The 18,102-nt window shown below is 37.6% G+C and overlaps 1 protein-coding gene across 2 annotated transcripts in view; it reads left to right on the top strand.

The window, feature by feature from the left end:
• The first annotated feature begins 1,007 nt into the window (after positions 1-1,007).
• LOC129528163 (histone-lysine N-methyltransferase 2C-like) overlaps positions 1,008-18,102 on the top strand; it is a 43,310-nt gene continuing 26,215 nt past the window's right edge. For both annotated transcript variants that reach the window (XM_055367976.2, XM_063699342.1), the window contains exons 1-5: positions 1,008-1,166; positions 1,422-1,586; positions 2,909-3,018; positions 3,522-3,587; positions 4,855-5,067. In XM_055367976.2, the coding sequence (XP_055223951.1) occupies positions 2,913-3,018; positions 3,522-3,587; positions 4,855-5,067 (385 nt within the window). In that variant the 5' untranslated portion in view covers positions 1,008-1,166; positions 1,422-1,586; positions 2,909-2,912. The remainder of the gene's footprint in view (positions 1,167-1,421; positions 1,587-2,908; positions 3,019-3,521; positions 3,588-4,854; positions 5,068-18,102) is intronic.

The raw sequence follows: 18,102 nt of genomic DNA on the forward strand, positions 1-18,102 counted from the left end.
TAAGTAACTTTATTAGAAGGAGAATGAAGGAGCTGAATTTTGAGTCTTCCTGTGTCTACAACGTATTCTGTCTTCACACATAGTTGCTTGTGTAGCTAGGTTGAGAATTGTACTTTGAAAAGTATTTTCCTGTAGAATTGGAAACTTATACTCTTCTAGCATCTGGAGTTGGGAAGTTTTGTGCCATTCTGATGGGTGTTCCTTTGAATTTAACTCTTTTATTTTCTTCTCTGGTAGCTTTTAGGCTTTCATGTACCTCATGATCTGAATTTTTATTCTGTACCCTCATTACTTGCTGTTTCATTATAATGTGGGCACTTGATTGGTTCTGTCTGACGATCCTAGTCTTTTGAGATGTTAAAGAAGTTCCACAATCTTAATATTACATGGTGTGGTTTCCTTCAGTAGTTTGTTAGGGATTTGGAGATTCCCAAATATTCTGCTAACTTATACCCTTGAGAGAGGGGAGAATAAACAGAGGAGTGAATGTGAACTTCAGAATTCCTAGCTTCATAGTCTAAATAGAAATCCTCTAAGATCGTAAAATGTCCCTAAGAACTCATGCTTTACGTTAATTTTTTTGGTATTTTTTCTATTGATTCTAAGCATGGAAATGTAGATGGAGATTTTGTTGATGTATTTTCAAATTATGTATCAATAATAGTGAAGCTTACTTGATTTCTTTAAAATCTGGTCACTATATCTATAAATATAGTGGACATTAAATGTACAGCATAAGGTAATTATGTGGACTTTAAAAAGGCATTAAAATATGTGCCATTTTCTATTATTCTGCTCAGTAGGCTCCTAAAAGCGTGTATGAACATGCCCAACCCAGTATTGGGCCTCCGTAGGTGCTTAATAAATGTTAGTTGATTGCCCCTTTCTGCTTCTAGGTACATAAGCACCATATTAATTTATATAGTATATTTGATTATGTTAGGTTAATGCATAAATCACATGGATTGGTTGTTTCTTTTACAGATCACTAAAGTAGTTCTTAGCAAAGGTTGGAGGTGTCTTGAGTGCACTGTGTGTGAGGCCTGTGGGAAGGCAACTGACCCAGGAAGACTCCTGCTGTGTGATGATTGTGACATAAGTTATCACACCTAGTGCCTAGACCCTCCATTGCAGACAGTTCCCAAAGGAGGCTGGAAGTGCAAATGGTTCTCTAGGGTTTGTTTGCCTTGTTAGTCTTTCAAGTTCAGAGCTTTCTCATACCACTTTAGTTTTTAAAAATTAGCCATACCTATTTAATTGAATAATACACATATTCTATGATAGATACCACTAATCAGAAAAATTTTCACATACACATTAAATCGTTAGCCCCATTATGTTCGTATGTAGCTTCCTGAATTACAGTAACTGAATAACTAAGAAAATAAAATTGAGACTTTTCGGGGGGATTTGGATTTCAGGTGTGTTTGGTGCAGACACTGTGGAGCAACATCTGCAGGTCTAAGATGTGAATGGCAGAACAATTACACACAGTGCGCTCCTTGTGCAAGCTTATCTTCCTGTCCAGTCTGCTATTGAAACTATAGAGAAGAAGATCTTATTCTGCAATGTAGACAATGTGATAGGTATTGTGCTATTTTTTCATCTTTTTAAAGCTTTTCTCTTTGAAATGTAGCAAAAAAAAAAAAATGGAAAATAGCTTTTCCTTAATCACAAGTTTTAGGTACAGAGCTTTTTGCCTTGTAGATTTTTAGTCACCTAGAAACTTACAGAATTGATTTCCTGTTTTGAATTCTCAACTCCAGACTAAAGTTTTGTTTTGTTTTGTTTTTAAATTTAGAGACAGAGTCTTGCTCTGTCGCCAGGCTGGAGTGCAGGGGCGCTATCTTGGCTCACTGCAAACTCCACCTCCGCCTCCTGGGTTCAAGCGATTCTCCTGCCCCAGCCTCCGGAGTAGCTGGGACTACAGGTGCATGCCACCACGCCCAGCTAATTTTTGTATTTTTAGTAGAGACGGTTTCACCATGTTGGCCAGGATGGTCTCCATCTTTTGACGTTGTGATCTGCCCACCTCAGCCTCCCAAAGTTTTATGATTATAGGCGTGAGCCACTGTGTCCACCCAAGACTAAAGATTTTTAATTTAGGCCTTTTTGAGGGTTTAGGAATCCCTTGAAATTAGATGGAGAATTATTGCCTTCATCTATGCCGTTTCTTATGAAGGGTTTCTGAATCTTTTAATAGATTATAAAAAATATCTAACACTTTCTGTTCTCCTTAAACCACTTTCTCTTAAAGCTCTAGATACTAGATATCTAGGTATTAGATAGCACCTTCTGCCCTCCCTACATAATTATGTGGAATTTCAAAATCAAGAATGTTTCCTTGCTTTCATTGGTATATTGTTGTACTCTTCAGAAGTTAAGCAGTGAACATATATTGATAGTATTATTTTATCAGTAGTACAGTATTCTTGGGACTCTGGCTACTAATTATCTGTTCCATTGCAAGACAACTTTTTACTTTATTTCCCAATTACCATTCAACATCGCTTTCCATGAGATATGTCTACTTCAAGTTAGATGCATTGCCTGGAGCCCATATATGCTAGCACTGCCATTTGCAGTTTTCTGAATACCTTTGTGTTTGCCCTAACTAGCTTCCTTGCTGTCTTTGAAATATTTAATATATGATTATAAAATAATTAGCTTCCTTATGTAATGTGCTTTGCTTCCTCTCTAATAGTTGTTCTCATTCCTTTTTATTTCCTCCTTAGCTCTATGAAAGTTTTTCTGTTAATAGGGATAGTTAGGAGAAAAGGGCAAGGTAGGAGGAGCATGTGAGGCTTAGGGCTTTTAAGTTTGAAGACTCAGTGTTACAGGTTTAAAAGGTAGCAGTTCTCAGTATATTCCATTTTTTAAAAAAAATGTACAAATATGGTCTTTTTAGATGGATGCATGCAGTTCGTCAGAACTTAAATACTGAGGAAGAAGTGGAAAATGTAGCAGACATTGGTTTTGATTGTAACATGTGCAGACCCTATATGCCTGCGTCTAATGGTAAGAGAATAATTTAAACTGAGTCTGCATTTCTGTACCACTCATTTGCACCTTACTGTCCATAACCAATGAATTTGCTTAGCTCTACTCTATTTTATCTTTGTGAAACTTACTTTGACAAGTATTTTATGAAAAATATTATTGTTGGTTATACATGACTTATCACAACTTGTTATAAAACAATTTACATGAAACAATAAAAAGCACATACTTTAGATGTAAACTATAATTTTGCTTCCAAGGAACATGATCTTGTAGTTATTGACAATATGTCAAAATCCAATGTGTTGATTCTTTCTTAGCCAGGTTTTCCTCCATGACTTGAGTATTTCCTTCATCACTTCTTGTTTTGTTGTTGCTTTAAAAAGTGCTTTTAACTTTAGTGTTCAAACATTTATTTTAATAAAATGAGTATAGAAACAGAAAATTTAATCATACATAAGTATGTAAATACACTTTACCTTTTCTGAAAAGAATTACCTGGATTTTTTTTTTCATTTCAGTGCCTTCCTCAGACTGCTGTGGATCTTCACTTGTAGCACAAATTGTCACAAAAGTAAAAGAGCTAGGTAAAATTTGAAATGCTTTACTTAATTTAATTAATTTACTTTGCTTAATTTTTACATAATTGGCTTACCACTTGTAAAATCTGCTTCAATCATATGGGTGTTCTATCCAAATTCCATAATGTTGGTAATCATTTCCACAATGATATATAAAATGTCATCCAGCTTTACTGGGGCAGTATTCCTACAAATTTCAGCAAGTTGGCAACAAAAATAACAGCTCTTAGAATAACCATTAATGCCATACTTACTTTGGTTTCATTGATATATTACTGTGCTTAATTATCAGTTAGCAGAAAATACGGCCTAGTTAGCAAGCAGATTTCTTTTAGAATTAATTCAATCTCTTAATTTTTTAAAATAATTAATAAGCCTAGTATGGTGATTAATATGATATTCTTATTAAACAGTCATTCTTTTGAATACTTGTATTTAATAGCACCTGATACAAAAACATTTGGATAGTACAGGAATTGTTCTAAGGAACAACAGTTTTGTACATTTAAAATTAAATCTGCAGGATTTGTACTTATTTATTACTTCTCCCTATTAGTAACTATGTTGATACTCTGATTTTTCCAGATGAGCTTCTGGAGTATTCTCTCTTTTCTTGTGTAAATAGATCCCTGCCTTTTGATCTTTTCCAGGAAAAAGCTCATAGTGGATTAGCTGAGCATTGCATTTCTTTGCAGTGCTTCTAACTCTTTTTATTGGGACATGAAAATAGAAATGCCAGGAAGACTTTTTTGAGACGGAGTCTCGCCCTGTCACCCAGGCTGGAGTGCAGTGGCATGATCTCGGCTCACTGCAACCTCCGCCACCCGGGTTCAAGCGATTCTCCTGCCTCAGCCTCCCGCATAGCTTGGATTACAGGTGCCCGCCACCACGCCCGGCTAATTTTTTGTATTTTTAGAAGAGACAGGGTTTCACTGTGTTAGCCAGGATGGTCTCGATCTCCTGACCTCGTGATCTGCCTGCCGCCTCGGCCTCCCAGAGTGCTGGGATTACAGGCATGAGCCCCCGCACCCGGCCCAGGAAGACCATTTTTTTAGAAACATGTAACATTTCTGCCTATAATCCAAGGAAGTTTGACCTATTTTTCCTAGTTTTTATTGGGTTTCTTGAAGTTAATTATTCATGCATTTCATAGATACGTAATTGCTTTCTAGAACTACAGTCACATTCCCTTGACATGGGTATTTTGGAACAGTAATCAGTCAAATTTAAAATGAAAGTTTAAATTTGTATTCTTGGGATTTTGTAATTTTAGACCCACCCAAGACTTATACCCAGGATGGTGTGTGTTTGACTGAATCAGGGATGACTCAGTTACAGAGCCTCACAGTTGCAGTTCCAAGAAGAAAACTGTCAAAACCAAAACTGAAATTGAAGATTATAAATCAGAAGAGCGTGGCCATCCTTCAGACCCCTCCAGACATCCAATCAGAACATTCAAGGGATGGTGATATGGATGATAGTCGAGGTAATACTAATTTATTTTCCATGAAATATGTGTGCAAGAATTACAGCATATAAAGTAACTTTTGAAATATGTGTATGATTTACCAAAGGGTAAATCACACTGACTTAGATAACCCCGATGTGACCCTTGCCATCTCCAAATGAGTGATCTTCTTAGACCTTGCCTTTTCAGGTTCTCTTCCTTTCACACGTTTTAGAACAGACCTACCTTACAGAAATCTCAAGGAGCACCATATCTTTGAAGATCACAGGTGGGGAAATACAGAGGGCTTGACTTTAGTTTGCTAGATAACGACACAAACCTTCTCAGATACTGTGAGCTTGGATAATACCATGTTTAAGTGAAGGTAGTTGATGCATACATTCTAGAAATGGAAAAGCTGTCATTTAATATTACTTCAGGTATAACTTCATATTCACCAGTGTGCATCATAAAGTATTGGTTTATAAACATTTTCTTAATCAAAGTAAATATAAGGTTTTTCTAGCTGAATTCTTTTTTTTTTTTTTTTTTTTTTGGTTGGGAGACAGGGTCTTGCTCTGTTGCCCAGGTTAGAGTGCAGTGGCATGATCTTGGCTTACTACAACCTCTGCCTACTGGGTTCATGCGACCCTCCTACCTCAGCCTCCTGAGTAGCTGGGACCATGGATGCGGGCCACCATGCCTGGCTAATTTTTGTATTTTTTTGTAGAGATGGGGTTTTGCCATTTTGCCAAGACTGATCTTGAACTCCTGGGCTCAAGCCATCTGCTCTGCTCAGCCTGCTGAATTCTTGAGATAGCAAAATATTTTAATAGTAACGTAAAATCCAATATGAATTAAAGAGGATTACTGTAGGTTTCCTCATTTTTGGGGTGGTTATTTATTTTCAACTGATTCAGAATTGAAGCGATAATTATTTCTGTTCCATTACATTTTATTTCATAGTTTTTTTTTTTTTTTTTTTTTTTAAGGGGCAGTGTCTTGTTACATTGCCCAGGCTGGTTTCCAACTCCTGGGCTCAAGTGATCCTCCTGCCTCAGCCTCTCAATTAGGAGGTACTATAGGCATGTGCCACTGCAGCCGGCTTTGAGACAATAGAATTTATTGAATACCTACTGTATGTCAGATGTTGGAAATCATATCAGTGTACAAAACAGGTAGAATTCTCTGCATAGAGTTTATATTTTAATGTTAGGTAACTCAACTCTTAAAAAAAATCAGTTAATTATAATGTGTTTGGCAAGTCCCATGGTAAAAATTAAGTTTGATAAAGAGGAATTGCCTGGCCAGGCACAGTGGCTTATGCCTGTAATCTCAGCACTTTGGGAGGCCAAGGTAGGTAGATCACTTGAGGTCAGGAGTTCGAGACCAGACTGGCCAACATGGTGAAACCCGTTCTCTGCTAAAAATACAAAAATTAGCCAGGCTCAGTGGCATGCACCTGTAATCACAGCTACTTGGGAGGCCAAGGCAGGAGAATTGCTTGAACCTGGGAGGCGGAGGTTACAGTGAGCCGAGATTGCACCACTGCACTCCAGCGTGGGTAACAGAGCAAGACTCCGTCTCCAAAAAAAAAAAAAAAAAAAGGAATTGGAAGTACAGACAGGTGTTTAGGGTCCATATGAAGAGAAAGCAGTATTTGAGCACAGATTTTAAAGAGGTGAGTGAGTGAGCCACTTGATTACCTGAGAGAAGAGCATCCCAGACAGTGAGGAAGCCAGTGTAAAGGCTCTGGGTGAGAGTGTGCTGAGCATGTTTGAAGAGTGTTGTGGAGACCAACAGAGTGAGCAGAGGGGACAGTCAGAAGGTGAGAAGATTAGAGATGTGAGGACAAGAAGGACGGCTCAGTATATCTCACACAACCATAAGGTGATGTGTCAGTAGTTTGTGCTTAATAGCAATGGAATAGGAGGCCATTGAATGTTCCTGAAAAGAAGAACACCATGATCTTATTTATATTTTAAGAGGAACACTCTCCTATGATATAAGTAGATGATTAGGTGCAAGAGTTATGACAGGTAGATCAGTGAGAAACAATGGTCCAGGTGAGAGGTAATTGTGGCTTTGAAAAGGTATGTCTTTTGTGGCCGGGCTCGGTGGCTCATGCCTGTAATCCCAGCACTTTGGGAGGCCAAGGTGGGTGGATCACCTGAGGTCAGGAGATCAAGACCATCCTGGCCAACATGGTGAAACCTTGTCTTTACTAAAAATACAAAAATTAGCTGGGCGTGGTGGCAGGCACCTGTAATCCCAGCTATTTGGGAGGCAGAGGCAGAGGATTGCTTGAACCCAGGAGGCAGAGGTTGCAGTGAGCCAAGATCGAGCCACTGCACTCCAGCCTGGTGACAGAGTGAGACTCCATCTCAAAAAATAAATAAATACATGAAAAGATATGTCTTTTGTATGTTCTTGATAATTTTTGTTTTTTAGTGTGTTTTGGGTCTATGTTGCTGGGAGAAACACTTTCTGATGCTTGTATGTAACTGATTTTCAGATACAGTTGAACAGGTAATTTGATTTGGGGGCTTGGAGTTTGCAAAGAAGTAGTCCATATACTTGGAGGAATTGATCAGATCAGCATTAACAAGAATTTCCATTTCTGAGGATGTTAAAAAATGTCTGAAAAAGGTTTCCATAGTCTCTTAAATTTGGGAAGTGCTCCATTTCACAAAATATGAAAGGTTTCTTGATAATAGTACACATTGTTTCCCAAATTATGTGATTATAATACCTTTTTAAAACAACACAGAAGACCTTGGAAGGTTTTCCTTGTGACTTACCACTTGTAAACACTGAGAAATGGTGATATGTTTCAATTTCATATTTTCTCATTGACTCGTATCAGGGTAAAAGAAAATCAGTTGAAAAATTGCCCTTGCTTTTTTAAAATTTACGTGATAAAATAGCCCATCTGAGTTTACTGAATTTGTCCTTATTTTTATTGAATATGAAAAAAGATTGTTTAGTGTGTTGGATGTTAAATGCTACGACAATTTTAGAATTTAAGGAATTGAATATACAGTATTTTCATGACTAGTCCCTCATGTTCATTTACATGCCAGGATCTCACATCCTTTGCAGAAGGAAAGGTACATTCCTAGGGATAAAATAAATGCATGTTACTTGGACAACATTTTTGCTTTCTGTTTGCTAAATAAAAATCCTTTTTAAAAATTTAGTATTGCCACACTTTGCCATATTAAAAATGTTTTAGATTACTATATTATCCTGAAACTACATGTACACACACACCCCTAAAATAAGTTTTATGGTATTTCATATGCCTGTATGGGAGAAAAAATACGAAAAGAATACAATCATCATAAGTTCTTATTATTACGTTATGCTGAGATTTCTAATAACGCTGCCCTTTTCTGGGTATTTTTTATTAACCTAAAATTTGTGATGTTTTAGACTGTTTCACTAACATGTTTTGATAACGTCTCAGTACCCTTGGGAAAGCATTATAAAGTAGTGGGCAACGATGAAACCTACTCTGGATGTTTTTAGGCAAATTTTTTAACTTCTCTGATGCTAGTGTTCTCATTTATAAAATAGGTTAACCAGGATGAGCCCATAGGATAGTTGTGCTGATGAGGTGCAAGGATGCATGCCAGGCACCCAGCACTGGCTCTTCCCAGACATGGAGTGCTCAGTAACCGTGAGCTATTAGAATACAAGTGCCCAACCAGTGCTTGAGCAATTGTGTTCTCTGTCCAACAGAACTCAACAGAATCCCACGTTTGTCTTTATATGTGAATTCAGTTCCTTTTGAGTTAGTAAGAAATTATGCCTGTGTTGGGGTAATTGAACTTTCAGGAGGAGGGAATTGTCTGCCACAATTATTCTCTGAACTTAATGTTTCCATGTCTTTTTCTTCATTTTGGAAGTTGTGGAAAAATTATAATGAAAGAGTATATAAACGTTTTCCTCTGTATTATAGCGTATCTGACAATTTCCTTTATTAAAAAGTATGATATATTAGGGAGAGACTTGATGAATTTAAAATTAAAGTTTGAAAAGTGTTACTGACTATAAGTGATCTTCGGCTGTGCAGTTTTCAACTTGAGGTTGTCAGAATGTAATATTACACATTATATTACACACATCTACAGAATCCAAATTGTGATGTTCCTGGAGTATTGGAACAATACCTATGACTTTTTGTTTCTATTGATTTTTAACTCTTCTAATAACCACTTCTTTAAGAAAAGTCATACATCATCACTTTGGTGTATCAGAAACAAATTCCTTATGCAATAAAAGCATACTTCTTTCTCATTCACCTACTGGGATCTAGAAACCCTGTTAATGCAAGAAAAAAATCCCAAACCTCAATAAAATAACACTCTGTCTCAAGAGTGGAAACACAACACATTTCCTCTCAACTGGTGGTCCCAGATCGACCATCACAGTGTATGGATGTGTTTGGAGGTGTGGGAATAGGACTGCACTGAGGCTCTAGAAGGCCAGCAGGTGGGGCAGACTGAATGGAGGGAGGGGAGTGGCATTCAGTAACTACTGGAGCGTGGGAAGAGTGAGGTAGACTGTCCATCTGGTGAAGGTGGCTGCTTCCTTGAGGTTTGTTACTTTCTGTAATGTTAATTCCCTCAACTTTTAAAATTTGATTTTTAGACAAGTTATACATTCAAATGATTTAAAATTGGAAAATAATAAAAAGGTAAACAGTGAACTCTCTCCCTTTCCCATGCCTTCATGCCCCCAGTTTACATCTCCAGAAACCTCAGAGGTTTCTCGTGTAACCTTCCAGATGTGTTTTATGCATGTACAAGGAAATGTGTGTGTATATATATATATATATTTGTGTGTGTGTGTATATATATATTTTATTCCTTTTGTCTTACTACTTTTTGCTGTCCTTCATTTTTTTATGGCTGCAAATATTCCTTTGTATGGAAATATAAGCAATTTAATTTACCTGTTCTTTCCCCTGTTGATAGACCTTTGGGTGTCTTTCAATCTTTTTTTTTTTTTTTTTTTTGAGACAGAGTGGACTCCACCCAGGCTGGAGTGCAGTGGCACGATCTTCGCTCACTGCAAGCTCCGCCTCCTGGGTTCACGCCATTCTCCTGCCTCAGCCTCCTGAGTAGCTGGGACTACAGGCGCCCGCCACCATGCCCGCCTAATTTTTTTGTACTTTTAGTAGAGACGGGGTTTCACCATGTTAGTCAGGATGGTCTCGATCTCCTGACCTCGTGATCTGCCTGCTTCGGCCTCCCAAAGTGCTGGGATTACAGGCGTGAGCCACCGTGCCCGGCTTTCTTTCAATCTTTTGCTGTGAATAGTACAATGTATCACCTGGTATATTTATAATGTTGTATGTAAGTGGGCCTGCAAAGGTGAATTCCTTGCTAAATCCAAAGACATAATGCATTTGAAACTGTTTTTGGAAGGTAGGATACAGTTTTTTGTTTTTTTTTTTCATTTTTTTATTATACATATCTGAGGCATACAATATGCTTTGTATACATAGTGAAATGATTACTATGGTCAAACAAATGTCTGTATCCTTCACCTTCCATAGTTTCTGTGTGTGTACACCTAAAATCTCTTTCAGCGAATTTTCTGTACACAATATTATTAACTATGGTTCTCATGCTGTGTATTAATTTGATCTCTAGAATTATTCATCTTACCTAACTGCAGATTTGTACCCTCCGACCTACTTCTGCCCATCCCACCCATCCCCTACCTCCAGACCCTTGAAAACCACCATTCTACTCTCTATACGTTCAGCTTCTCACCCCGCTGCCTCCCATTCTGCTTATTAAATGAGATCATACAGTATTTTTCTGTGTCTGGCTTACTTTATTTAGTATACTTTCCTCCCGGTTCATCCATGTTGTCACAAATGGCAGTATCTCCTTTCTTAAAGCTAACTATTCCATTGTATAAAGTCCTCATTGTCATCAGTAAGTTCTTAGAAACTGTGGTTAAGAGGGGAAAAAAAGTATGACAAAACTGATTTTTTTTTTCATTTTGCATTATGCCAAAATTAGATTGAAGGAAACAGTGTTACTTGAGGACCTGCTGTATGTTCATTTAGCTTAACGTCTCAGTTCCCAAGAACCTATTGATGACATTAAGGGAGGACTTAATATATGTATATACAAACGTCACAATTTCTTTATCCATTCATCTGTCCTTGAATGGGTAAGTAAATTGTGCATCAGGACACTTAGTTTGTTTCCATATCTTGGCTATTGGAAGTAATGCCGCCATGAACGTGGGAGTGCAGATGTCTCTCTCAGATGCTGATTTTATTACCTTTGAATATATGCCCAACAGAGGCATTGTTGGATCTTATGGTAGTTGTATTTTTTTTAAGGAAACTCTATACTGTTTTCAATAATGGCTATACTAATTTACATTCCTATCAACCATGTACAAAGGTTTCATTTTCTACACATCCTCACCAACACTTATGTCTTTGCCTTTTTGATAATAGTCATTCTAAGAGACATGAGATGATATCTATTGTGGTTTTAATTTTCATTTTCCTCATGATTATGATGTTGAGCATCTTTTCATATACCATTTGACCATTAGTGTGACTTTGGAAAAATGGCTATTCAGGTCCTTGCCTATTTTAAAATCCAGTTATTTGGGTTTTTTTTTTTTTTTTTTTTTTTTTTTTTTTTTTTTTTGCTACTGAGTTGTGTGAGTTCTTTATATGTTTTGGATTTTAACCCCTTATCAGATGTGTGATTTGCCAATATTTTCCCCTAATCCCTGTGCTACCTTTTTACCCCTGTTTTGTTTTTTTTTTTTTTTTTACTGCTATGCAGAAGCTTATTTGCTTGATGTAGTCCCACTTGCTTATTTTTGCTTTTGCTACCTGAGCTTTTGATGGGATATCCAAAAAATCATTGTCAAGGAGGATATTAAGAAATTTTTCTCCTAAATTTCCTTCAAGGAGGTTTATGGTTTCAGGTGTTAGGTATTTAATCTATTTTGAGTTGCTTTTTATGTATGATGTGTAAGATAGGCATCAGGTCCAGTTTCATTCTTTTGCATATAGATATCTAGTTTTCTTACCACTACTTATTGAAGACACCATCTTTTCCCTATTGTATCTTGTTGGACTTTTCAAAAATTAGCTCATAATATATGCTTGGGTTTATTTTTGGGCTCTGTATTCAGTTCCATTGATCCATGTGTCTGTTTTTATGCCAGTACCATACTGTTTTGATAACTATCACTTTGTAATATAAGTTGAAATCAGGTAGTGTAATACCTCCTACTTTGTTTTTCTTTCTCAAGATTCTTTTGGCTATTCAGCATCTTTTATGATTTAATACAAATTTTAGAATTGTGTTTTCTATTTTTATGAAAAATGCCTTTGGAAATTTGATAGGGATTGCATTGAATCTGTAGATCACTTTGGATAGTATGGACATTTTAACAATATTCTTCCAATCCACAAACTTGGGGATATCGTTATATTTATTTGTGTCTTTAGTTTTTTTCTGTTTTTTGAGACAGAGTCACACTCTGTTGCCCAGGCAGAAGTGCAGTGGTGTGATCTCAGCTCACTGCAACCTCCGCCTCCTCCTGGGTTCAAGCAATTCTGCTGCCTCAGCCCCCCAAGTAGCTGGGATTACAGGTGCCTGCCACCACGCCCGCCTGGCCAATTTTTGTATTTTTAGTAGAGACAGGGTTTCGCCATGTTGGCCAGGCTGGTCTTGGACTCCTGACTTTAGGTGATCTACCCGCCTTGGCCTCCCAAAGTGCTGGGATTACAGGCGTGAGCCACCATGCCCGGCTGTGTGTCTTCAGTTTACTTTGTCTGTATTTTATAGTGTTTAGTATATAAAGCTTTCACTTCCTTCATTAAATTTGTTCCTCAGTGTTTTATTTTTTTGATGTTATTTTAAGTGGAAATGTTTTCTTGATTTTTTTTCAGATCATTATTTGTATAAAGAAATACATCTGATTTTTGTATATTGATTTTGTATCCTGCTACTTGACTGAATTCATTTATTCTAGTAACTGTGGAATTTTTAGGGGTTTCTACATACAAGATCATGTCATCTGCACACAGGGATAATTTTACCCCCTTTTTTCTGCTGATGCCTTTTATTTCCTTTTCTTATGTGATTGCTCTGGCTAGGACTATGTTGAATATAAGTGTTAAGAGTAGGCATCCTTGTCTTGTAGCAGATATTGAAGAAAAGCTTTCAGTCTTTCCCTGTGGTAGGTTTGTTTTTGAATAGGCAATACCTGTGCATGATACAAGAAATACAAAAGTCTTAAAAAGAGTGAACAATGTTAAGTTAGCCTACCTTTTGGCCATCCCTTCCTTGGAAAGAACCAGTGTTTTCTTATAACTTTCCAGAGATTAGTCATCTAGATACAAGTATGTATATATGGGAGAATTTCTCATATTTGGGTGATAACAGTCTTTTTCTCTTTTCTTTTCTTTTCTTTCTGTCTTTCTTTCTGTCCTCTTCTCGTCTCTTCTCTTCTCTTTTCTTCGTTTCTTTTGACGGAGTCTTGCTTTGTCGCCCAGGCTGGAGTGTAGTGGCACAATCTCGGCTCACTGCAAGCTCTGCCTCCCAAGTTCATGCCATTCTCTTGCCTCAGCCTCTGGAGTAGCTGGGACTACAGGCACCCGCCACCACGCCTGGCTAATTTTTTGTATTTTTAGTAGAGACGGGTTTTCACCGTGTTAGCCAGGATGGTCTCTATCTCCTGACCTCGTGATCCACCCACCTCAGCCTCCCAAAGTGCTGGGATTACAGGCATGAGCCTCCGTGCCTGGCCGATAACGGTCTTTTTCTTTATTTCAGCCTGTGGGAATCAGAAGGCCCTTGTGAAGATGTTGGTTAGAAGAGACTTTAGCTACAGTGATACCACTTGTGTTAGGGCACTGTATGTGCTACTTTATGCCATTTGTCTCAACATGTATGCTTACTGGTGTCACTATGAACCTCATCAATAAAAGTGCTCTCTTGGTTTTTACTGTCCTTGTGTGCATTGTTTCAGGTGAAAGGTGGTCTTTGTACTAGATCCAGTGCTATCCTTGGCCACAAACCATTGCATATGATTAGTTTGGGGATTTCCTCTTTATCATCCTGGAGATCATCTTCTGTTTTCTCCTGTGTTACATGTGTTTTCTGCAATTTCATGAATTTCCCTTTATTTCTTCCCTCAATTTGGGTGGAACGTATCTTCCGCAGCTCCCTGACAGAGAATGTGTGGAAGGTAAGTTTTGAGCATTATATACTTCTGAAAATGTCTTTATTTTACCTTCCTACCTGACTCATCTTTTCCAGGTTGGAAATACATTTTCATTTATCATTTTTAGTCAATTGATCCACCGTCTTTTAGTTTCTAGTATATGAAGAACTCGGTTTTTTCTATGTGACCTGTGTTTTCTTGGAAGCTCTTAAGATTTTAGGAAATTCTTTGTCCTCAGTGTTCTAAAATTTCATGAGGATAACGTCTGTTTTTGTCTATTTTTGACATTTAAAATCTGTTTTGTTAGGCACTGAGTGGTCTCTTTCAGTCTGCTGTCTTATATCCTTCAGTGGTAGGAAATGTTCTTGAACTATATTATTGATAACAATTCCCTCTCTTTTTCCAGAATTCTGCTTTTCAGATGTGAAACATACTCAGTTTTTCTCTGCTTCTTTCCAATCATGTCCTTATTTTATCTTCCTCTACTGAGTTTTGTTTTTATTTCAGTTATTTCAAGAGCTTTCTTTCCTCCCTTTGAATGTTTCTTTTGTAGCATCCTATTCTTGCCTCAAGGGTATCTTATATTATCCCTCAGAGGATTTTAATCTTTTTGAAGATTTTCTTTACTTCCTACTTAGTCTGTTAATTCCAAATTGTCTTTTATGTTCTCAGGTCTCTGTCTTTTATGTTACAGATCAAGGGTGTTGCAGATCTTCTGGCTTCCATGGCCCACATTGGAAGAAGCGTTGTCTTGGGCCACACGTAAAATACACTAATGATAGCTGATGAGCTTTTTTTAAAAAAAAAAACCTCATAAAAAGTCTCATAATGTTTTATGAAAGTTTATGAATTTGTGTTGGGCTGCATTTAAAGCATCTTGGCTGCAGGTTGGACAAGCTTGTTATAGACCATTGTCAGATAATCTTTATGATACATGCATGATTAAAAGTGAAGAACTAAAGATGGAGACTGGATAGATAGTATTTTTATTTTTTAAAAAGGAATTAAGTAGTTGATTAGAAAGCTTTGAGTATGTGGTGGTGCTTGTCGATTTGTAAGTTTAGTGGGGTGATTTGTGCTGACCATTTGGTGAACCCTCTGGTTTCAGTATCTTTAGATGTTCTTCTTGAACTGATCAGGTTCCCCACAACAGTCTTTTCAAACCTCATACTTGGAGGCTAGAGATCTGGCTGCTAGCTTTCTGAGAATTCAGTGGGGAAATGTGGGGTCCGGCAGCGGGAGCAGAATGGGGTTGTCCACACTTAGTATGCCCATATTTTCTTGGTCCTATTTTCGATCTTCATCCCATTGTTCCGTTTAAGGTCACCCAGGAATCCTGCATCCCACAAATGAGAGTAGCAGCTTCTCAGTGTGTAAACCTAGGAAGCAGGTGTAGGGAGTATAACTTCTGCAGATAATTAAATCTCTTGTTGCTTCAGTTTTCTCCCACTTATTTCCAAAGGTGGCCAGTTTTCCTAGTTTCTCAGCCTTCTGAGGATTGTTATAAACTGGATTCTTTTTTTCAGTTCTTTCTGCTCTCAACTGAGAATTTGCCTTTGTTAAGTTGTTTTTCTCCTTTCCTATTGTCTTTTTTTTTTTTTTTTTTGAGATTGGGTCTTTCTCTGTTGTCCAGGCTGGAATGCAGTAGTGTGATCATAACTCACTGTAGCCTCAACCTTCTGGGCTCAAGCAATTCTCTTCTTCCACCTCAGCCTCCCAAATAGCTGGGATTACAGGCATGCCACCATGCCACAGCTTGATTTTATCTTTTAAAAATAGATTATTTCAGTGTGTTTTTAGTAGGGTTTCAGGAGAATGTAATTTTAATGTATGAATTTAGTCTGCCACCTTAACCCAAAATTCCCTGTCATTAACTTTTAGGTGGGTTTATTTGAAGGTAAACAATTGGTATTGTCATCTTTGGTGTTTGTTTTTTTCAGTAATTTTCTTTTTTCTTTTCTTTTCTTTTCTTTTCTTTTCTTTCTTTCTTTTTTTTTTTTTTGAGAAAGAGTCTCGCTGTCACCCAGGCTGGAGTGCAATGGTGCCAACTCGGCTCACTGTAAGCTCTGCCTCCCGGGTTCACGCCATGCTCCTGCCTCAGCCTCCCACGTGGCTGGGACTACAGGCACCAGACACCTCACCTGGCTAATTTTTTGTATTTTTGGTAGAGACGGGGTTTCACCCCGTTAGCCAGGATGGTCTCGATCTGACCTCGTGATCCGCCCACCTTGGCCTCCCAAAGTGCTGGGATTACAGGCATGAGCCACCGCGCCCGGCTTTTTTTTTTTTTTTTGAGAGATGAAATTTCACTCTTGTTGCTCAGGCTGGAGTGCAATGGCACGATCTCGGTTCACTGAAACCTCCGCCTCCCGGGTTCAAGCAATTCTCCTGCCTCAGCCTCCTGAATAGCTGGGATTTTAGGCGTGTACCACCATGCCCAGATAATTTTGTATTTTTAGTAGAGACTCACTATGTTGGTCAAGCTGGTACGGAACTTCTGACCTCAAGTGATCCACCTGCTTTGACCTCTCAAAGTGCTGGGATTATGGGCATGAGCCACCGTGCCTGGTCTATAAACTTTTCTTTTCACGGTTTAGTCATAAGTCCATAGCCATTATCAGATTGTTATGGAATTGGCCTCAAATATAGACCAAATATAATAAAAAAGAAAAGACAAATACCCTGTTCATGCCATTACAGAAATACGTTATCTCTAATACTGAGAATATTGAAGGAGTTACCAACTTGATTTTAAAATGTATTTGATAAACATGTCTTTTTCCTGTAATACAATGTAAAGCATATATAACTTGGAAAAGTTTGATTACCACAGTGTTAAAATAGCATTCTCTAAAATAGCATTCTCTAAGCATTCCATTTACCTCATTCAGTGAAGTATTTATTGAACATGTATTAGGTATCCTACTAACAATACATCTGTTACTAAGAAAATCTGTGTACCTGTTCTCATGGAGAATATAATCTAGCAGGGACACAGATTTTAAAGAACCAATAAAAATGAAGCATGACGTTCATACATGCAAGCATAAAACTGTTTGACATAATCTTATCTAAATATCAGGAATTCTTTAATACAGTGAAGTTTAGAATAAATCCTGAAAGATAAGTTAGGTAGAAGGCAGAAATTGGGGAAGATAGTGGAAGAAAGAGCTTGATACATTCAAAGAACTGAGTATAGTTCACTGGAGGGAGTGAGATGAAGCTGGAAAGTTTACAAGAGACTGTTGTAATGGGCCTTGCAATTTGAAGTTTATTTTGAGGGCATTTGGGAAGACATGAAAGGATTTTAAGCAGAAAATTGATACATATTTATAGAAAGATCATTTATGCAGTAATTTAAAGAATTGATTGGAGAGAGGTAAGCTTTGAGGTGGGGAACTAGATAGGAGCATATTGTATTAATAGTGAGTCATCTGAGGTTGGACTAAGATGGTAGTAGAGAGTGATAAAATGCATTTCAGAGGTATTGAGGAGTCTTGGTTGTAGGAGGAAAGAGATTAGGAATGATTAAGGTGGTCTTCCAGGCCTCTGTCTTCTCCAGGTTACATTTCCATGCCTTTTAATGATGATAGGTAACATGGGAAAAAGGAGAAAGTTTATTTTAAATTAATAGTTCATTTTGGATATACAGTTTTCAGTAACTAGGTAATATTCAATTATAGCTGTGGTTGAAGCTCAGAAGAGAGTTCTAGTCTAGAGACCTGGACCTGAAGACATAATTAAAAGCAAGTGAATTTGTTAAGTGCAAATGGATTGCACTTAACAGAACTCTGAGTTCTGTGTTCCCCTTCTCTGATTATGTTTTATTTCATGGGAACACTGCACTAA

Source organism: Gorilla gorilla, chromosome 17 (assembly GCF_029281585.2).
Source record: "Gorilla gorilla gorilla isolate KB3781 chromosome 17, NHGRI_mGorGor1-v2.1_pri, whole genome shotgun sequence".
NCBI classification, from domain to species: domain Eukaryota; kingdom Metazoa; phylum Chordata; class Mammalia; order Primates; family Hominidae; genus Gorilla; species Gorilla gorilla.